The following is a 16,067-nucleotide window of genomic DNA, read 5'->3' as shown; positions in this document are numbered from 1 at the left end:
CTAGTGAAACGTAACAGATTGGATCACATGTCATAAAATCTAATTGTGATAGTTGTAAGCCAGTATGTATATTTATATCACGCCCTAGATATTTCGTCAAACGTTGATATACACGTGCAATATGATTATTATCAAAATCTAGCAGTATTCTCAGATAGATCTTGATGTCGGTTTATTTTTAAGGAAACTTCAGAACGCAGAGTTGATCAAATATCATATGACTCCGTGTTTGTGAGTTTGTTCGTGTAACATCTTGAAGAGCAATGAAAATATGTCGTGGTGCAGAAAACTCCTGATGCGATGCTATATGCCATGTAAATAAACCATTAATATAACTTTGAGCACTATATGTGGTTACTGTAAGCCATGATAACAACGATTTACCACCTTGATTCATAAAAGATAGTAATCGCTGTTCTTTAGCAATTGCAGGAGTCATTACCGGCATCCACAACGTAAGTTTTATCAGCGCTACTTTACAAGCGTCACCTATGGGTCGCCATTAAGCATCATTATCATCAGCTTTTCTAAAAAGCACAACTGTGTATTTCGCTCCAAAAATTACTTTTCTAGCATCTCCACAAAATCCAAATATATGCGACAACGGAATTGCGCATAAAAATCTACTACGATCAACACTAAACATTAATGTAAGCGCTACAAATCCTAAATTAAATTCTGGATTGGCACCATGAACCATCGGCCATACATCAGCATTGTTGGTATTGTTTCCAGGCCGTCTAATATTGTACTGATCGTTGTCAGGAAAATCAGAAGTGTCCTTAGCAAACATCATTGAAGGACCAGCTGATCTTGTATAATCATCGGAATATCTTGTCAAACCTATTATTGGTGTAGCTACATCAACATTATTTTCAATTGATTCAAATTTGTTTCCATCAATCATATACGTAGCTCTTTCAAACAAGACCATAATTCCATTATTAACAAAACCAACTTTAACACCATCTCTATATACTGTATTATCTGATTTTATAATTTCACCTTCTACTTCAATAAATGCATGAACGAGTAAGAAATACCTGATTGTATCTTGAATTTGTAATTCAATTCGTCCTCGCTGATTTGGATCTCGTGTGTCATAAGAATAATACTGAAAATCATGGCACTGATTCGTTTTTAAGAACCGGTTCGTCTATGTCAAACGCTGTGTCGGATTAACGTTTAAATATTCTATTATAATTTGTTATCGCCTAAAATGAAAACCACTTCCTGATATCAGACTTGTATTTATTTGTTCAGTCCCCTGATTCATCAACGCTGCTAGTTTTTGATTTGCGGCTTGATTTATTATTTTACTAACACCCGCGGACATAACTTCAGTGCCTGGTAATTTTACTGGTGGTGGTGCTTTGCGTATTAATCGTGGTAGTCGGTTCTTGATTGCCAAGAACGCTTTACTAACAACGTTACCAACGGCACCGAGAGCTTTATCGCGAATAATATCCATGGCTTACATCGATAATTGTTTTACAATTGGCATTGCTTTATGAGCCATCCTCGTAAAGAAATCCCGAACAACATCGCCGAGTCATTCTGTATAATGGCAATCGTTAATTTACCACCCTGACCATGATTAGTCTACGATGAGAATTGTGTACAATCATTTTATTTAATTATTTATTTATCCATTCACTGTGACAATTAGTCGCTAAGATAATCATCAACGAGCTCATCAGTAAGTTCTCGGTAAATACCAGTATCCATGATACCGCCTTGAAATAATCATCGACAAATATCAAATGCTTCATTAATTATTTTTGGTGAGTTATTTATAGTTCGTTTTCTCCGATGATAACTTCTAACCGTTGCACGTCATTGTTTATATTGTTAGAACAAACAAGATCACTTCCCAATCCACTACCAGTAGCACCGGTGTCAGGTATATCGTAAAAATCTTCTTCTTCTTCATCTGGATAATACAGCTCTTTTTCCGTTTGTGGCAATGGAGGACGAGGTTGATATGAAGGTTCCTGCCGGGAAGTTTTTTGTTGTTTTTTTCGCTCTTCCTTTTCATTTTATTGTTTTCGCTCTTCCTTTTCTTTTTGTTGTTTTTCTTTTTGTTGTTTACACTCTTCTCTTTCTTTCTGCTGTTTGTCTTTTTGTTGTTGTTGTATTTTTTGTTGATGACCATAATATTTTTCTATTCCATATAAAAATGTGTTATACAAAAAACCCTGCTTATATATCTGATTGATGTTTTGGTATATTTTAAACACCCAGTCAATCCATGCGGCATATTCGGATTTTAAAAATGTATCTCTTAAAGAATAACTTAAAGCAGCAAACGCACCAAACTTGATTATATCATCGGGTTTCAACAGTTGAAATTGTTTTATTGTTTTTATACCGTTTTCAATAAATTTCTCCATACAACTAATTTCCTTTTCCTCCTTTGGGGTTTCACCAGCAGCACCTTCAGGTTGAGGCGGTTGAGGTTGTGCGTCAGTTATCGTATTTGGAAGCTCATGTAAAACAAATCTGTTCGTTTAAGTACTGGAAGAATATCCTTTTTCTCTCACCCTTATCCTTAATATCTCCCCAAACAGCTTTTTCAGAAACAGGTCTAAATATTTGTTCAGTACCAGTTGCGAATTCAACATGTGCTTCTTGACGTTCTTGAAGTTTTTGTCTTACAGACTCACGAACAGGGAGAAATATCTTGATTGTTTCTAGTCGCTCTCGAGCTAATCTAGTGGTATATGCTTCTGCGATATTGGCCATTATTGATATAATAATGATTTAATTTATAGCAGCAGAGAGGGTGCGGCCTCCAGCTTGGCACCGACACGATCTCGTATTTTCCTGAGATTTTTTTGTGATCGGCGATAGACAGTAAGACAAATTTGGGTCTATTAAGTTCGGTGAAAAGTGTTGTCTCACAACGAATGCTGGGAAAAAACGCTTTTTTTGCGATTTTCCAGGAAGGCGTATTTTGCAAAATGGAGAGTGAACCAAATAGAGGTTGTCATCCCTTTCTGCTGCTCCTCGAATTCCTACAGGCGGCACTTTGTGAACATCATTTATTTTCCATGGTAGTCATATTTGTTTACATACTTGCGCTTTAAAAGTTCAGCTTGATTAACAAACAATACATTTAGAAAAATCATCTTCCCCACACCGCCTTTTTCATTTGGAGTTTAGTAAGGAAATGCTGTATTTAAGAAATAAAAAAGTAATAAAACTTAGATAATATAATTATTCTGATGACGCCATATTGCCTTAAGTACAGGCAACTGTCTTAGTTGCAGTCGACGATAAATCATTTGGCTGATATCTACTTTAATTCATGAAATTATATTGGTTCAGGATTACTGAGTCAAATGTTTATCTTTTAAAACAATATGTCATACCCCTTTACTTCTGTTAAAAGGAAACTTCATACATACCAATATTGGAAATAAACCTCAATATAATCTAAGAACAACATCATTCTATCTCGTAATAACAAAATATTATGTTGTACTGACTAATGCTGTTTGCATTATCGCAATGCTATCTGGCAAGGACACGACACTATTTCGTAGCAAAGCAATGTTTTCAGGCAAGGACACGACAATATTTCGTTGCAACGCAATGTTGGTTCTTATGACCACAACGGCTCTAATAATAACCCGATATTATTTCTGAATAACGCAATACTATCTTATAATAACGTAATCAGATATTATAATAATACAATAGTATCTCATAACCCAGTGTAGTCATATTCGATAGTGTTAAATGTGGTTTCATTGTTACGTGTTTGCTTTGATTTACACTTTTGTAGAACATGGACTATATACAAACAAATGAATGCATAGAACAGGCCGTAACGTGTATTTGGCTGTAGGTATTGACAATTATTTCGCGAAAGGCATCACTATAATTTGTAATATTATTTGTTTGTTGTAAGCGATAATAATTAAATATTATTGCGTATAACAGATACATAATTTCATGATATACCTTTCGTATGTGCAGCTCCCGAACTTATCAGGTATTTATCTATCCCAGTGCTGTCATTAAATAATACTGTGTTTGTGATTAGGACTTTTTAACGTAGCTATATAAAAAAATTAAGCGATATCGCTACGATGTCTGCAGTGTGGTAGTTTATAGTAGTGTCTAGCACTAGGGTATCATGCCACAGATATGTACCACCATGTCCCACCCAGTTACATTATCCTGAAACCAGGCTGACTAGTCCTAACACTAACCTTTTAATGCTGGGTGCCAAGCGAGGCAGCGGCTAACACTGTTTGTATAAGCGTTTGGTATGATTCGGCCGGGGTTCGAACCCGTGACACCCCATACGATGCGGACACTCTAGCCACTTAAACAACATATAAGGCTGGTCATTGATAATTAAGAATGAGATATGTAATAGTTTATTTCGTTTAACAGTGCAATGACTCTTAAAAGCAACATTTATATACATTAGACATGCTATTATTTTTGGATGGATGTATATTGTACATGACATTAAAAGAAGAGCGTCATCGTTTTAAGGTAACAGGAATGGAAAGTCACCTCATATTACTAAGGAACAAATAAGATCCTTTGTGATAATCATTATATAAGCGTTCATAATTGGACAAATGCTTCTGGCATATGTGTGTGTATATATATATATATATATATATATATATATATATATATATATATAATAAAAGTGCTAAGAATAAGCATGTACGTACCTATTTAGACCTGTAGGTAAATAGCTATGTACTAATAGTATGCAATTCTATTGAAAGGAGTGAATATTTACGGACTGGCTATCAATACCTGTACCTAGGTGAATATCTTCGTATGAGCTATTTATATCGTGTATGACGTCAGGTCGACTGGGTGATATCTGAAAGGAATGCATACATGCTTACGTGGAAGACGTTTATGTAGCGAATAAATTGTTACAAAATGGCGACTGTTTCACCAACGGAGGGATGGCTACCTCAAGCGTTACAGTGTCCCATCTGCCTAGAGACGCTTAGAAAACCAAAGGTTTTGCCATGCGGACATACGTATTGTGCTTTGTGTCTTCAGTCACATATTGACAGTAAGGTGATCAACAGGGGGACTTCACAGGCATGCTTTCCTTGCCCGGTATGTAGAGTAGATACAACATTACCTGATACCACAATAAGTGTCGAACAGTGGGCGGAATCATTCCCTGTCAACAGCATTGTATCTGCTGTGTTAGATGTAGCAGGGAAAATGCATGGCGACCAATTATGTGACATATGTCAAAAATGGAATATACAAACAACATCAGTATCATTTTGTAAAGATTGTAAAGGATTCATGTGCAAAATATGCAGAGAACACCACAATGAAACCCATTCACAAATTCGACACGATGTTATCGATTTAAACTCTGAAAATACATCTTGTATTACGATTCCCAACTTAACAATCATAGAAATATGTCCCAGGCATCACAGAAAAAGCATCGAATTCTTCTGTAGGGATCACAGTTCACTATGCTGTAGTACATGTGGATTTCTTGAACATCGGAAATGCGAAAGAGTCATCACAATTGAGGACCTGTTTAAAGCTTTTGATATGAGAACAAAATCAAAAGATTTGGAAGCGAACCTACGTAACATTGGAAGTCACCTGAAGCAAATGACAAGCAAGGTAAAGGAAAGTGCTGATAGCATTAAAACTGATAAATCCGCCATTTTACAGCAAATAGGGAATCTGAAATCTGAGCTAAATGTCCAACTACAAAAACTGGAGGACGATTTAATTGCCTCTCTTGAAGGAAATCATAAATCTGAAGATTTAAATTTGCAAAATCAAGAGGCCAGGTGTCATAGTTTAATTGCTGCGATTCAGAATGACTTGACCCAATATGACCTTGTGATGACCCACGGGACTGAGACCCAGAAAGTCATCATGCTCCACAACATGGAGAAGAATCAAAACAGATATTTAAAGGTCATGTCGGAGTACAAGGAAGATATTAGGGATATCAGAATTGGATTAGATATCAATACAAAGCTAAAGGACTTGATAAAGGAATTAAATGGATTTGGATTAATAAAGGTGACTCGAACTAAACACGATTTTCCTGCGTGTCTTATAGCAACGCCATCGCAACAAAATGTGGAGGTCGTAAGTGACTCTACTGGAACCCCTTTAAAAGACAGAAAAGCAGTGAAGGTATCTGAGTTCAATGTGAAGGTACGGGATGATATCAATTCATTTAATATAACTGATATCCTAATACTGCCAGGCTCAAAACATATCATCGTAGATTATAACAATTCCAAGATTAAAGTGTATGGAGAAAATTATCAGATGCAAGACAGTATGACAGTTCAAGAAAATCCTTGGAATGCTTGCATGGTACTGGACAATGACATCGCTGTGACTGTACCTATCAAAAAGACCATTTTGGTAATTGGAATCAGGGACAAGATGCACAAGGTCAAAGAGATCAAAACAAGACTCCAGTGTTGGGGTATAGCAGAGATCAATTATCAGTTGGTGGTCACCACATGTGCTAATGAACATAGTGTCCTGATACTGGACATGGCTGGAACAGAGATCAGAGTTGTCCGACCGGACAGTTATCAAACTGAGAAACTGTTAAATCCACTGTATGTCAAAATAAACAGAGCTGAAACAGTTATCTACATATCATATAATGGTGGACACAAAATGGTTTCCTACAACACGTCTTGGAATATTTTGTTTACCTACATGGATCAGGACATGACAAATCCAAACGGAATTGACACTGACAGGGAGGGGAACATTTACCTGTGTGGTTTCAGTTCGTTCAATATCCAGCAGATATCAGCGGACGGCAAGCTCGTCAAGACACTGATTTCAAAGAAGAAAGATAGAATAAATCCAAGAACACTTAAGTTCTACAAAGACCGGGACAGATACATTGTATGTTACTATAATAGTGATACTGTTGAAGTATATGATATGTGTGACTAAAATATTACTTGTTAAAAGAAAAAGAAAAGCGATTAACAAATTGTATTGTGTATGTGAAGCGCATGGTTACTTTTGGTAGATTATAATGTAGTATATCCTGTGTTGGTGAAGACCACGTGGCGTATTACAGATTGTACTCTGGTATAGCTCTAGTGTATGATGGTGTATAAATATAAATTGAGAGAAAAGTCTTATTGCTCTACTTATAAAACAGCCAGTCCATTATTTGAAATGCTTGGTGAACTACTTAGTACAATGTCAGAAAGTTGTTTGTTTTACAAAATGTCATTAAAATACGAGGGAAATCATATGCTATACTTTCATTTTATACAGGAGGGAAAATATATGCTATACTTTCTTTTGATACAAGAGGGAAATTATACGCTATACATTCATTGTATTCAAGAAGGAAATTATTTGCTATATTTCATTTTATCCAAGAGGGAAATTATTTGGTATACTTTCATTTGATACAAGAGTGAAATTATATGCTATACTTCAGTCTTACGAGATCATTCAAAGGAAACGAGATATTTTGAGTACACTTGTAATTGAAAATGTATACAACGAGTGGGTTATTGTTGATACAGAGGACGTATATTTTAATTATATCATATACAAATACACATACTTGCATTTCTATCGGAGCTAAGATTAACTAAATGCAATTGTGTTTTGAAGGCGTGAATGAACTCCTAACATCCCTTACACAGATTTCCCAGTATTTGTCTCTTGTAGGGTGTGGAGATTGGGTGAGAGAGGAGCGAGAGAGATGAAAGCAGAGAGTATTTAGATGAAATTGTGTACAATGTTGAGTATGATTTAGAAAATGGGGATTATTAATATTTTTCTCGTTATTTTCTTACGTCGCTAATGATTAATCAATGTCAATTCATCCTAATTAGGGAGTATAGAAGCGATAGCCTCCCTTTTGAAACAATGTTTATGTACGTATTTTAACGTATCATGTGCGTATCACAATTTGATATACCGACAAATCTCTATAAATTCAAAACCATTTTATTTTAACACACACACACACACACACGCATAAGAGAACTCTAGCTTTATAATTATTTGAACAAATTTGTCTGCAGGTAAGAATAGACTTTGGCTCAATAACTCTATGGATAAACTCTCCACATGTAAGAATAGACTTTGGCTGAATAACTCTGTGGATAAACTGTTCGCAGGTAAGAATAGACTTTGGCTGAATAACTCTATGGATAAACTCTCCACATGTAAGAATACACTTTGGCTGAATCACTCTATGGATAAACTCTCCACATGTAAGAATATACTTTGGCTGAATCACTCTATGGATAAACTCTCCACATGTAAGAATAGACTTTGGCTGAATCACTCTATGGATAAACTCTCCACATGTAAGAATAAAACTAGAGCTATATCAGTTGACTAAATTACCAAAATTGCACGTGACTATACATCTAAATTTAAATGAAGCACAATGTCTAAGTGTAGGTGCAACTGAATAGATTAATATTAACAATTCCACCAAAATAAGAATATTTTGCACAAAGTATGATGAAATCTAAGAAAGAATTGTTTCCTTTATTAACCTAAATATTTTGCAAAAGATTTACAAGCAATGGTGAATCTTGGGCTTAAAAGAAAAGACCTGCATTTCTTTCAAAAATTCCTTTTAAAAAGATATTTAATATTATTATTATTATTATTTTCATTATTATTATTATTATTATTATTATTATTATTATCGTAATTAATTGATTTTCAAATACTTTTTCCCCTTATCTACAGGCTTCTGTCCTAGGCAAATGTCAATATGTATGAATATCGGATGAAATATTGCTGAAAATAATGTGATATGGTTTTCATAGAGATAAAAATATTCTTGGCATACAAAACTATTCGATTCTATTTACTGAACAAGCCTCTCTAATTGTGTTGATAATAACATCTAATGCTGAAATGAAATGTGAACAGTATTGCAAATGTGACGCTCTTTAGCGTTTATAAGTATTGTTTTCATTCAGAATATTGAAAATTAGCTTAATAATGTACACAAAAGATATATTGCAATGTTTATGTGGAATTTGGAGTGCTATAAGCCGAGTAAGCCTGCAACTAAAGATAATAAAAGGAATTTCACGAAATTGGTTATCTGAGTCATCAAAGAAGTAACACATCAATGGGTTACAGACGGACTACTGATAACCACGAAAACAGTAAATTGTATACAATAAAGGGAAGTAAACCTTGCAAAAAGATAGCAGTACTGACATAGTTATTTCCCTTTTAAATGCCAGGTTGTATTATTTTGCTTATATTTGTTCATGTTGCAATATTTCAGAGTTTATATAAAAGCACTAGAGCGTGGATTAATTGTTAAGACCTCAATTTAAACAACATTTTCATAACTCACTAGAACAATACTCATTTAAAATATTTAATGACCCAATGTTTAAAATACACACTTAAATACCATTTAATGACCCAATTTCTAAAATACACACTTAAATACCATTTTAATGACCCAATTTCCACAATACTCATTTAGATAATATTTTAACGACCAACCTTTAACAAGATATTTTCCAGATTGACCCCCACCCACCCACCCACACACCTGTACACCATAAACCATTTAAAACGGGAGTTAAGGTTATGTTGATATAGCGCTATTAATATTATGTTCGTCTACAACTGGCTGTTCTTACATCATGGCCGAATTTGTACATCTCAGAGGGATTTTGAACTATGTAATTGAAACTTCACTGGAAAGAAAACGGATTTTGACCTAGCCTGGAAAATATAAGGTTTATTATCAATGGGTTTTAGGACAGATACACGATAACGACAGCCAGAATTTGTTTAAACATTTTGCAAGAAAGATTATAGATTAATTAAATGGCTTGTCTGCATTTTGAGAGTTTTGCATATTTAATATGCATTGTTTGTTGCTATTTCTCTATGGTTGTACGCTGTGTATATTTACACTTTGTAACTGACCTTAGTCCAAAAGAGAAGTTCGCGGTTTACATGATTAGGGACATTGATTTTGGAAACAACATAATACATAGGTAATGTCCAATTTGTCAAACCTAACATTATTAAATTAATGGATACATGATTTATTATTTTTTCGGTTGGTGGGGGTGGGGGTGGATGGAAGTGGCTTGCTCACTCTTAAACGATAAAGCTTGTTTATGGTATAAAATAGAATATGACCATGCAGTAATGATAATATTTTTAATGTCGATACTTCTTAATTTCAACAGGACTTGTACTGTTAAGTAACAAAAGTTATATACAAATATCATTCATATTTATTCATCAAAGAAATGGAATAGAGATGTGTCTGATAAATACTGAAGCCCTTGTATAAATCATGGAAGGTATATCTGTTATATACATTTATATTTCGTTATTATCATTTTGTTAGATACAAAATAAGGACAATACTATTAGCAAAAAAAAATTATTTAAATGACACCATGCGATGTATGCATTTATTTATATAGTGCATGTTAAAAAAAGAAAAGGAATGTAAGAAAACAAAAAAGAAAACAGCATTTAGCTTTATCATATATGAATATAATGTGAGATACTATTTTATTATTCCAACATGGATTACGATTTTATGAGATGGAGTTAGTGTTTTTAACCATGCATCCAAGATCAGAATTTTGAGCACCATCGTCATTTCAACATTCCTGTATCACGTGAGATAACTACCCTGTCAGACGACCTTAAGGAAATAACACATGCCTTAGAGATGAAATGTTATCGTAGGATCCTGATATTTTTTTACTTAGACCACGTCTCCAATGAGGAGATGTGCATTAGAATCCAATGTACAATTGTACCATATGAAGATCTGCTCAACACTGTAAGAAACACAAACTAAGATGGTATGGTCACGACTCACAACCATCTACAATTCAAAGACAATCGTAGAGGGTCCAGAACGAACAGGAAAGCGGAAGGTATCATCAAATAGTGGACAGGCATGGACATACAAAATCCCTAAGAGCATTGGAGAACAGAGCGAAATAGAGACAAATTGTGTCAAGGTCATCATTTGTGCCCCTAAGACCAGTCAGGTTACAGGAAAAAATGAAAATATGTGGTTCTGACTATCATGGAATGTTAAATGGAGCAATCACACTCAGAAACAAATTTTAATTCCAATTGCTGTGCAGAAATGAAGACAGGTGGATTTGACAATCATGAACAATACCGCTACTAAGTAATGACCTTGAATGATGAGTGCCATTATAATGACTCCCAGCGAAAACTGCGTCAAAACCAACTTGCATATCAAGTTTAATTCAAAAGCAGATATATTGTCATGGAGGAAACATCTGCGGATATGAATGTAGGATAGACAGACTGAAGGAAAGATGAAGAAGAGGACAAATATTTGGATGGAATGACAAAATAAATTAGACTCGTAAACCCAAGGTATTATCCCCACTTTATATGACAAACTGAGATATTATGTGCATAGGAAAATTGTCTTTGATTAGATGAACAAAATATTGAAAATAAGTCATTTGCATACAGCATTTAGCATTTCATACTAAAGAGTGTGTCATTTTCCGATTTATACTAATTGGTCATCTACACGAATGGCCTCTTGCAACAATATCAAGTTTTTAGATTTACGTACTTATAAATTACAATTATAACATTTTCAAAATAGTACATATATACACACAACAGACAATTATATGTGTTAAATAACGGATTTGAAACTGCTTCATTTCAAGCCATTTCTGAATCACTTCACAAACCTTTTAAGAATGCTGATTTTATATCAATACATCTGAATGCCAGCTCCAGTGTCCTAAATGCAGTCTACTTAGCTTGCTTTTCTCTCAATTTTCACGATCTTCAGGCATTAATTGAGCATTCCTTTTTGATGTTTTACACGTATTTTCACGACTCGGGATATAGGGTCTCCTATTTCAACACCAAGAATAACATATATTGTCTTACTCTTATTTTGATTTGATTAAGATGTCTGTCTCTTCAGGCTGCTTGTCTATAATTTACTGTTGGAGCCAAGACTCTCTAAGAAGATCATTAATATATGAAACTGAATCGATAAACAGATGAAAGATTCCCTAGACATTACAAATTATGCTATACACTCTTTTACTATTTTGCCAGTTTTTCATTGATTTTCGGTACAAGTCTGGCTATAAACCAGTGATTTATTTGCTGTACTATTATCCGCTCTACAGTAAAAGCATTATATCAACAGGTTTGTGACACCTTTAAAAATTGTTCCACAGAATTTTCCAACTGTATAGATGTTAGAATAATTTATAAACGTGCGTGTCAGGGTCACGCACGAATTCAATTTATGTGCATGAGTAATTTAGAAATACCTATGTGATGATTGAATCGTATCAGAATTATGCAGTATTTAAATGTACATGTACGAGTAATCTATCAATGCCTTATTAAGAATTGATTTGTATATGGATCGTGGATTGTATGAAATGATATGCTGCTATGACTGCTTCGCAAATGCCTTGGATTGCATGCTCTTTCATAAGTTAATAATGTCTTACTTGTAAATATTTACATCACAGGTGTATCGTTAGACATAATATATATTAATATTAAAATTTTAGTTATTATATCAGTTAAAGAGTGAATACAAACATTAACTGTAATAACTTGAACTGCATCTTCCAGGTCTCTGAAAGTGGCTGTGTCCACACTTAACTGCTTACATTCCACCAACATCATAATTAATGTAGTGGCTTAATCTGGATTGCCATCCTGTACTTCCTGAATACTAGACTCTGAGATGTCTATCTATAAGCTGAGATGTCGGAACTCTTTGTAATTTTCATGGTAGTCTACCCTTGAATAAATGGTAGGAAAATTAACGATAACTATGACAGCTTATTAGTAAAACATGTAAAAGTTTGTGTTTTTTTTAACAAAAGTGTTTTGCGCAAATATTTTGCGTAACAGAAAAGGCAGACATTGCACATACATTATTTGTTTTTAGAAAATACTGGTTTGTTATTAGACACTCATATTCGTTAATAATGCTATGTGCTTTCATATCCAGTACTCTGTATATTTACCTTTCGTATTGGATCACCTGTTTGTAATAACTAGTCAAGACAATTAAACACATCTAAAAGTCAGTTTGCTCCTTTGGTTTTGAAATATATTAAACTACCATTATAGTGTTTTCTTCATCAACATACAAATTTAGATCTGTCTTGGCGATCGTAATTTCTATTGTATTTAAACCTTCTAAACATGATATATAAACTCTGGCTTGTGGAATCATGAGACATCAAACAGAAGCACATTTTGATTTATGTTATGGAGACGTTATATTGTACTTAAAAGTATATCCTTCATATGTTCTTTCCTGAAATATAAGAAGAATATTATAACAACATCAATATATTTATTATCTTTGAAATCTGTCCTTGGTGGTGCGTTAGTAAATTAAAATGTACATCTAATTCATATTTATAAGAAAACATTACTGAAAGCAAGATAAATACATGGCGTCATCAATTTCATAGGAGAGGCGACAAAAAGATATTCAATCTAGCTGAAGTGACACCCATATTGGATATTAGATATTAGAATGTCGCCATTTGTATTTGAAACCAATCAGACAGCACAAAAATCTTTTGGTGAAAACTTCCATGATGATATAGCCATATATAAAGAAAGGGTAGATGAATCGATATTTGTAAGATGGCCATTATAACAGCAATACTGATGGTCAGATCAGTAACCTTTCAATTGAAGACCAGATAGATTCCGTCAGAAGTCTTCTGGTGCAAACCTCATGCTAGCATGACTTTCCTTATGTTAAACGTATTAGTAGCAAGAAGCTGGCTTTCATGATAAGCATATTGTAGACAATATTTCCATTTAGAACCTCTTGGACATTATAGGAAGCCTTTTGGTGAAAATGCCCTGACAATATGACCATCCATCTAGGTGGTAAAGCGATAATGTTATTTTCAAGATGGCTGTGGATACCATACTGGATGAGTGACTAGTACAATTGTGATACAATGCCAACTACACTTAATGGGAAGTCTTCGGAAGTAAATCCAATATCAATATTATTTTCCATTCAAGAGGAATAGACTGGATTTCTAAGAATTTCTTGCATGGTGGCCATATTTGACGTCATATCAGCACCATTGTAGGACAAGCCGACATTAGAATAAGTCTTTCAGTGAGATCCCATGATTGATATGACTATCTGATCAGTGTTGATAAAATACTGTTAAGATGGCCATGATCACAATAGGACTTTGATGCTTTCATTGTAGTATTTTTCTTCATGGAACATATTATTGGAAAATAATAGTGTAGCTTTTTATTTTCATTATAGTTGCAGAGAAAACACTGCAGCGTTATCTACACAATAACAACAATTCTTCAGCCATGTAAGTAAGAAAACATTATATTTGAGATGACAAGTGTTGCTCTACCAATGCCTATGAAAAATGTTATAAGTAATACATTATTTAATATACTAACAATTTTGCCAGAGTGAATAATACGAGCTAAATGCCACGATCGGATAATGTACATCAAGAAGTATTAGGAATGCATTAAATTGATGATTCATTTTACGGTCTCATTATGTCATGGAGGTGAATGAAGTAGGTAGCCACGAAGAAAACCGATGACCTTAGACGACCAAGCAACTCAAAACAAATCAGAACAAATCACTGAACAAAGGAGTACAGAATGGCTAGGCAAGTGCATTATCACTGTGCTATCCAGGCACAAACTGAGTTATACTGTATGACATAACTTATTACAGAAGAACTTTAGAAGAAGAACAAAAATGTTTCAATATGTTTGGACTGTATTATATATTGTAACATGTTGTTTTTGAGCATATGTCTGCCTATCAGCCAAATCACCTTTAACCTAAATCGCAATGAAACCTGTATGTTTAGACATGCAAGTGAAGCTGAAAAGATAAAAAAAATGTATATTAAAAGCTAAATTATTCATGTCAAAAAAAATAAAAATGTGCATAAATAGGTAAACACTTGCTCACCTTGAGTCTCCAGCTCAGTTAGAAATTTGTTCCACCAGATGTGTCTCGTGTTTGGATCGCGGGCATCAATATAATTTAGAACATTTAGATGAGCAGGAACTTCACAGTCCTCCAATAATATTGGGATAACACATTTTCTCTTTTCATTAAAACCTTGAATAATGGCCATTTCAAATTCATGTAAAACAAAACCACTCTGAAATGCTTCCCTGGTCATAACTACAACAGTCTTGTATGCATCTCTGACGCTATCACTGGCAAATTTTAATAATGATGTCCCTGGCGTATTATCTCGATCGTACTCACAACAAACAAATCCATGGCCCTTTTCTAGTCTCTCTACAGTTTCCTTTACCCATGCTATGTCTGAGCTAGAATAACTGAAAAACACATGGTATTTCTTTCCTGGCGGCAAAGATCTTCTCCTTAAAGGCAACATACATTCTTCATCAGCAGCTAAATCTGTTTCCCGTGAAGGCATTTGTTCAACCAGATCCATCGTTCGCTACAGTTAAATAAAACTCATATAAACATCTGCTCTTTTTCTCAAAATAAAGTATCAATTAATACGGCTTGCAAAACAGGAAATATCGCTGAAAGCAGGACATGTTAATCAATCATATGTTTGTAGTCTTTTTTCTCTACTGCGTGTTTTACCATGGATAAGGAATGCATTTGACTTTTTAGAGTAAAGGTTTGCATAACAAGTTGTTTTAACATATTTGGGATCACACAAATGACAAGGAAATGTTTATATATATATATTAGTAGCAAGAGGAATACCCGAATGGAGATGTAAATTATTATTATGTTTACCACCCAGTTGCTAAACACGATTGCTGGAAGCACCACCACAGAAAGGCAATGATACAACATGTCCTAAGATAAAGTCATATCTTGTTTGATCACAATGTTCTTGGCTGTTTTAAAGAAGTTTAAAAACGACTTCTTAATATTTGCTACGGGACCAACTAGATTGTAAAGGGAGCCAAATTTGATATAATTTTGATTGAGCATGTTCTAATAAAAATTCAACCAATCGTGATGAAAC

At 34.2% G+C, this 16,067-nt stretch overlaps 2 protein-coding genes across 4 annotated transcripts in view; one reads left to right on the top strand and one right to left on the bottom strand.

The window, feature by feature from the left end:
- Positions 1–9,860, top strand: part of LOC149774637 (uncharacterized) — a 51,271-nt gene extending 41,411 nt beyond the window's left edge. Inside the window, exons 2-3 of the mRNA XM_089944962.1 lie at positions 3,985–4,000; positions 4,903–9,860. Of these exons, the coding sequence (XP_089801088.1) occupies positions 3,985–4,000; positions 4,903–6,957 (2,071 nt within the window). The 3' untranslated portion in view covers positions 6,958–9,860. The remainder of the gene's footprint in view (positions 1–3,984; positions 4,001–4,902) is intronic.
- A 314-nt stretch (positions 9,861–10,174) lies between these two features.
- The window catches only part of LOC149774636 (uncharacterized), a 32,280-nt gene continuing 26,387 nt past the window's right edge, over positions 10,175–16,067 (bottom strand). For 2 of the 3 annotated variants that reach the window (XM_089944860.1, XM_089944861.1), the window contains exons 5-6: positions 15,017–15,521; positions 10,175–12,815 (exon numbers count right to left, since the gene is read on the bottom strand). In XM_089944860.1, coding sequence (XP_089800986.1) covers positions 12,772–12,815; positions 15,017–15,521 — 549 coding nt within the window. In that variant the 3' untranslated portion in view covers positions 10,175–12,771. Of the gene's footprint in view, positions 12,821–15,016; positions 15,522–16,067 lie in introns of all 3 variants that reach the window. The other variant, XM_089944862.1, reaches the window with a different exon arrangement.

This window comes from Sinohyriopsis cumingii, unplaced genomic scaffold, assembly GCF_028554795.1.
Source record: "Sinohyriopsis cumingii isolate HCF-2022 unplaced genomic scaffold, ASM2855479v2 utg000160l, whole genome shotgun sequence".
NCBI lineage: Eukaryota > Metazoa > Mollusca > Bivalvia > Unionida > Unionidae > Sinohyriopsis > Sinohyriopsis cumingii.
This window is presented reverse-complemented; position numbering and strand designations above follow the sequence as displayed.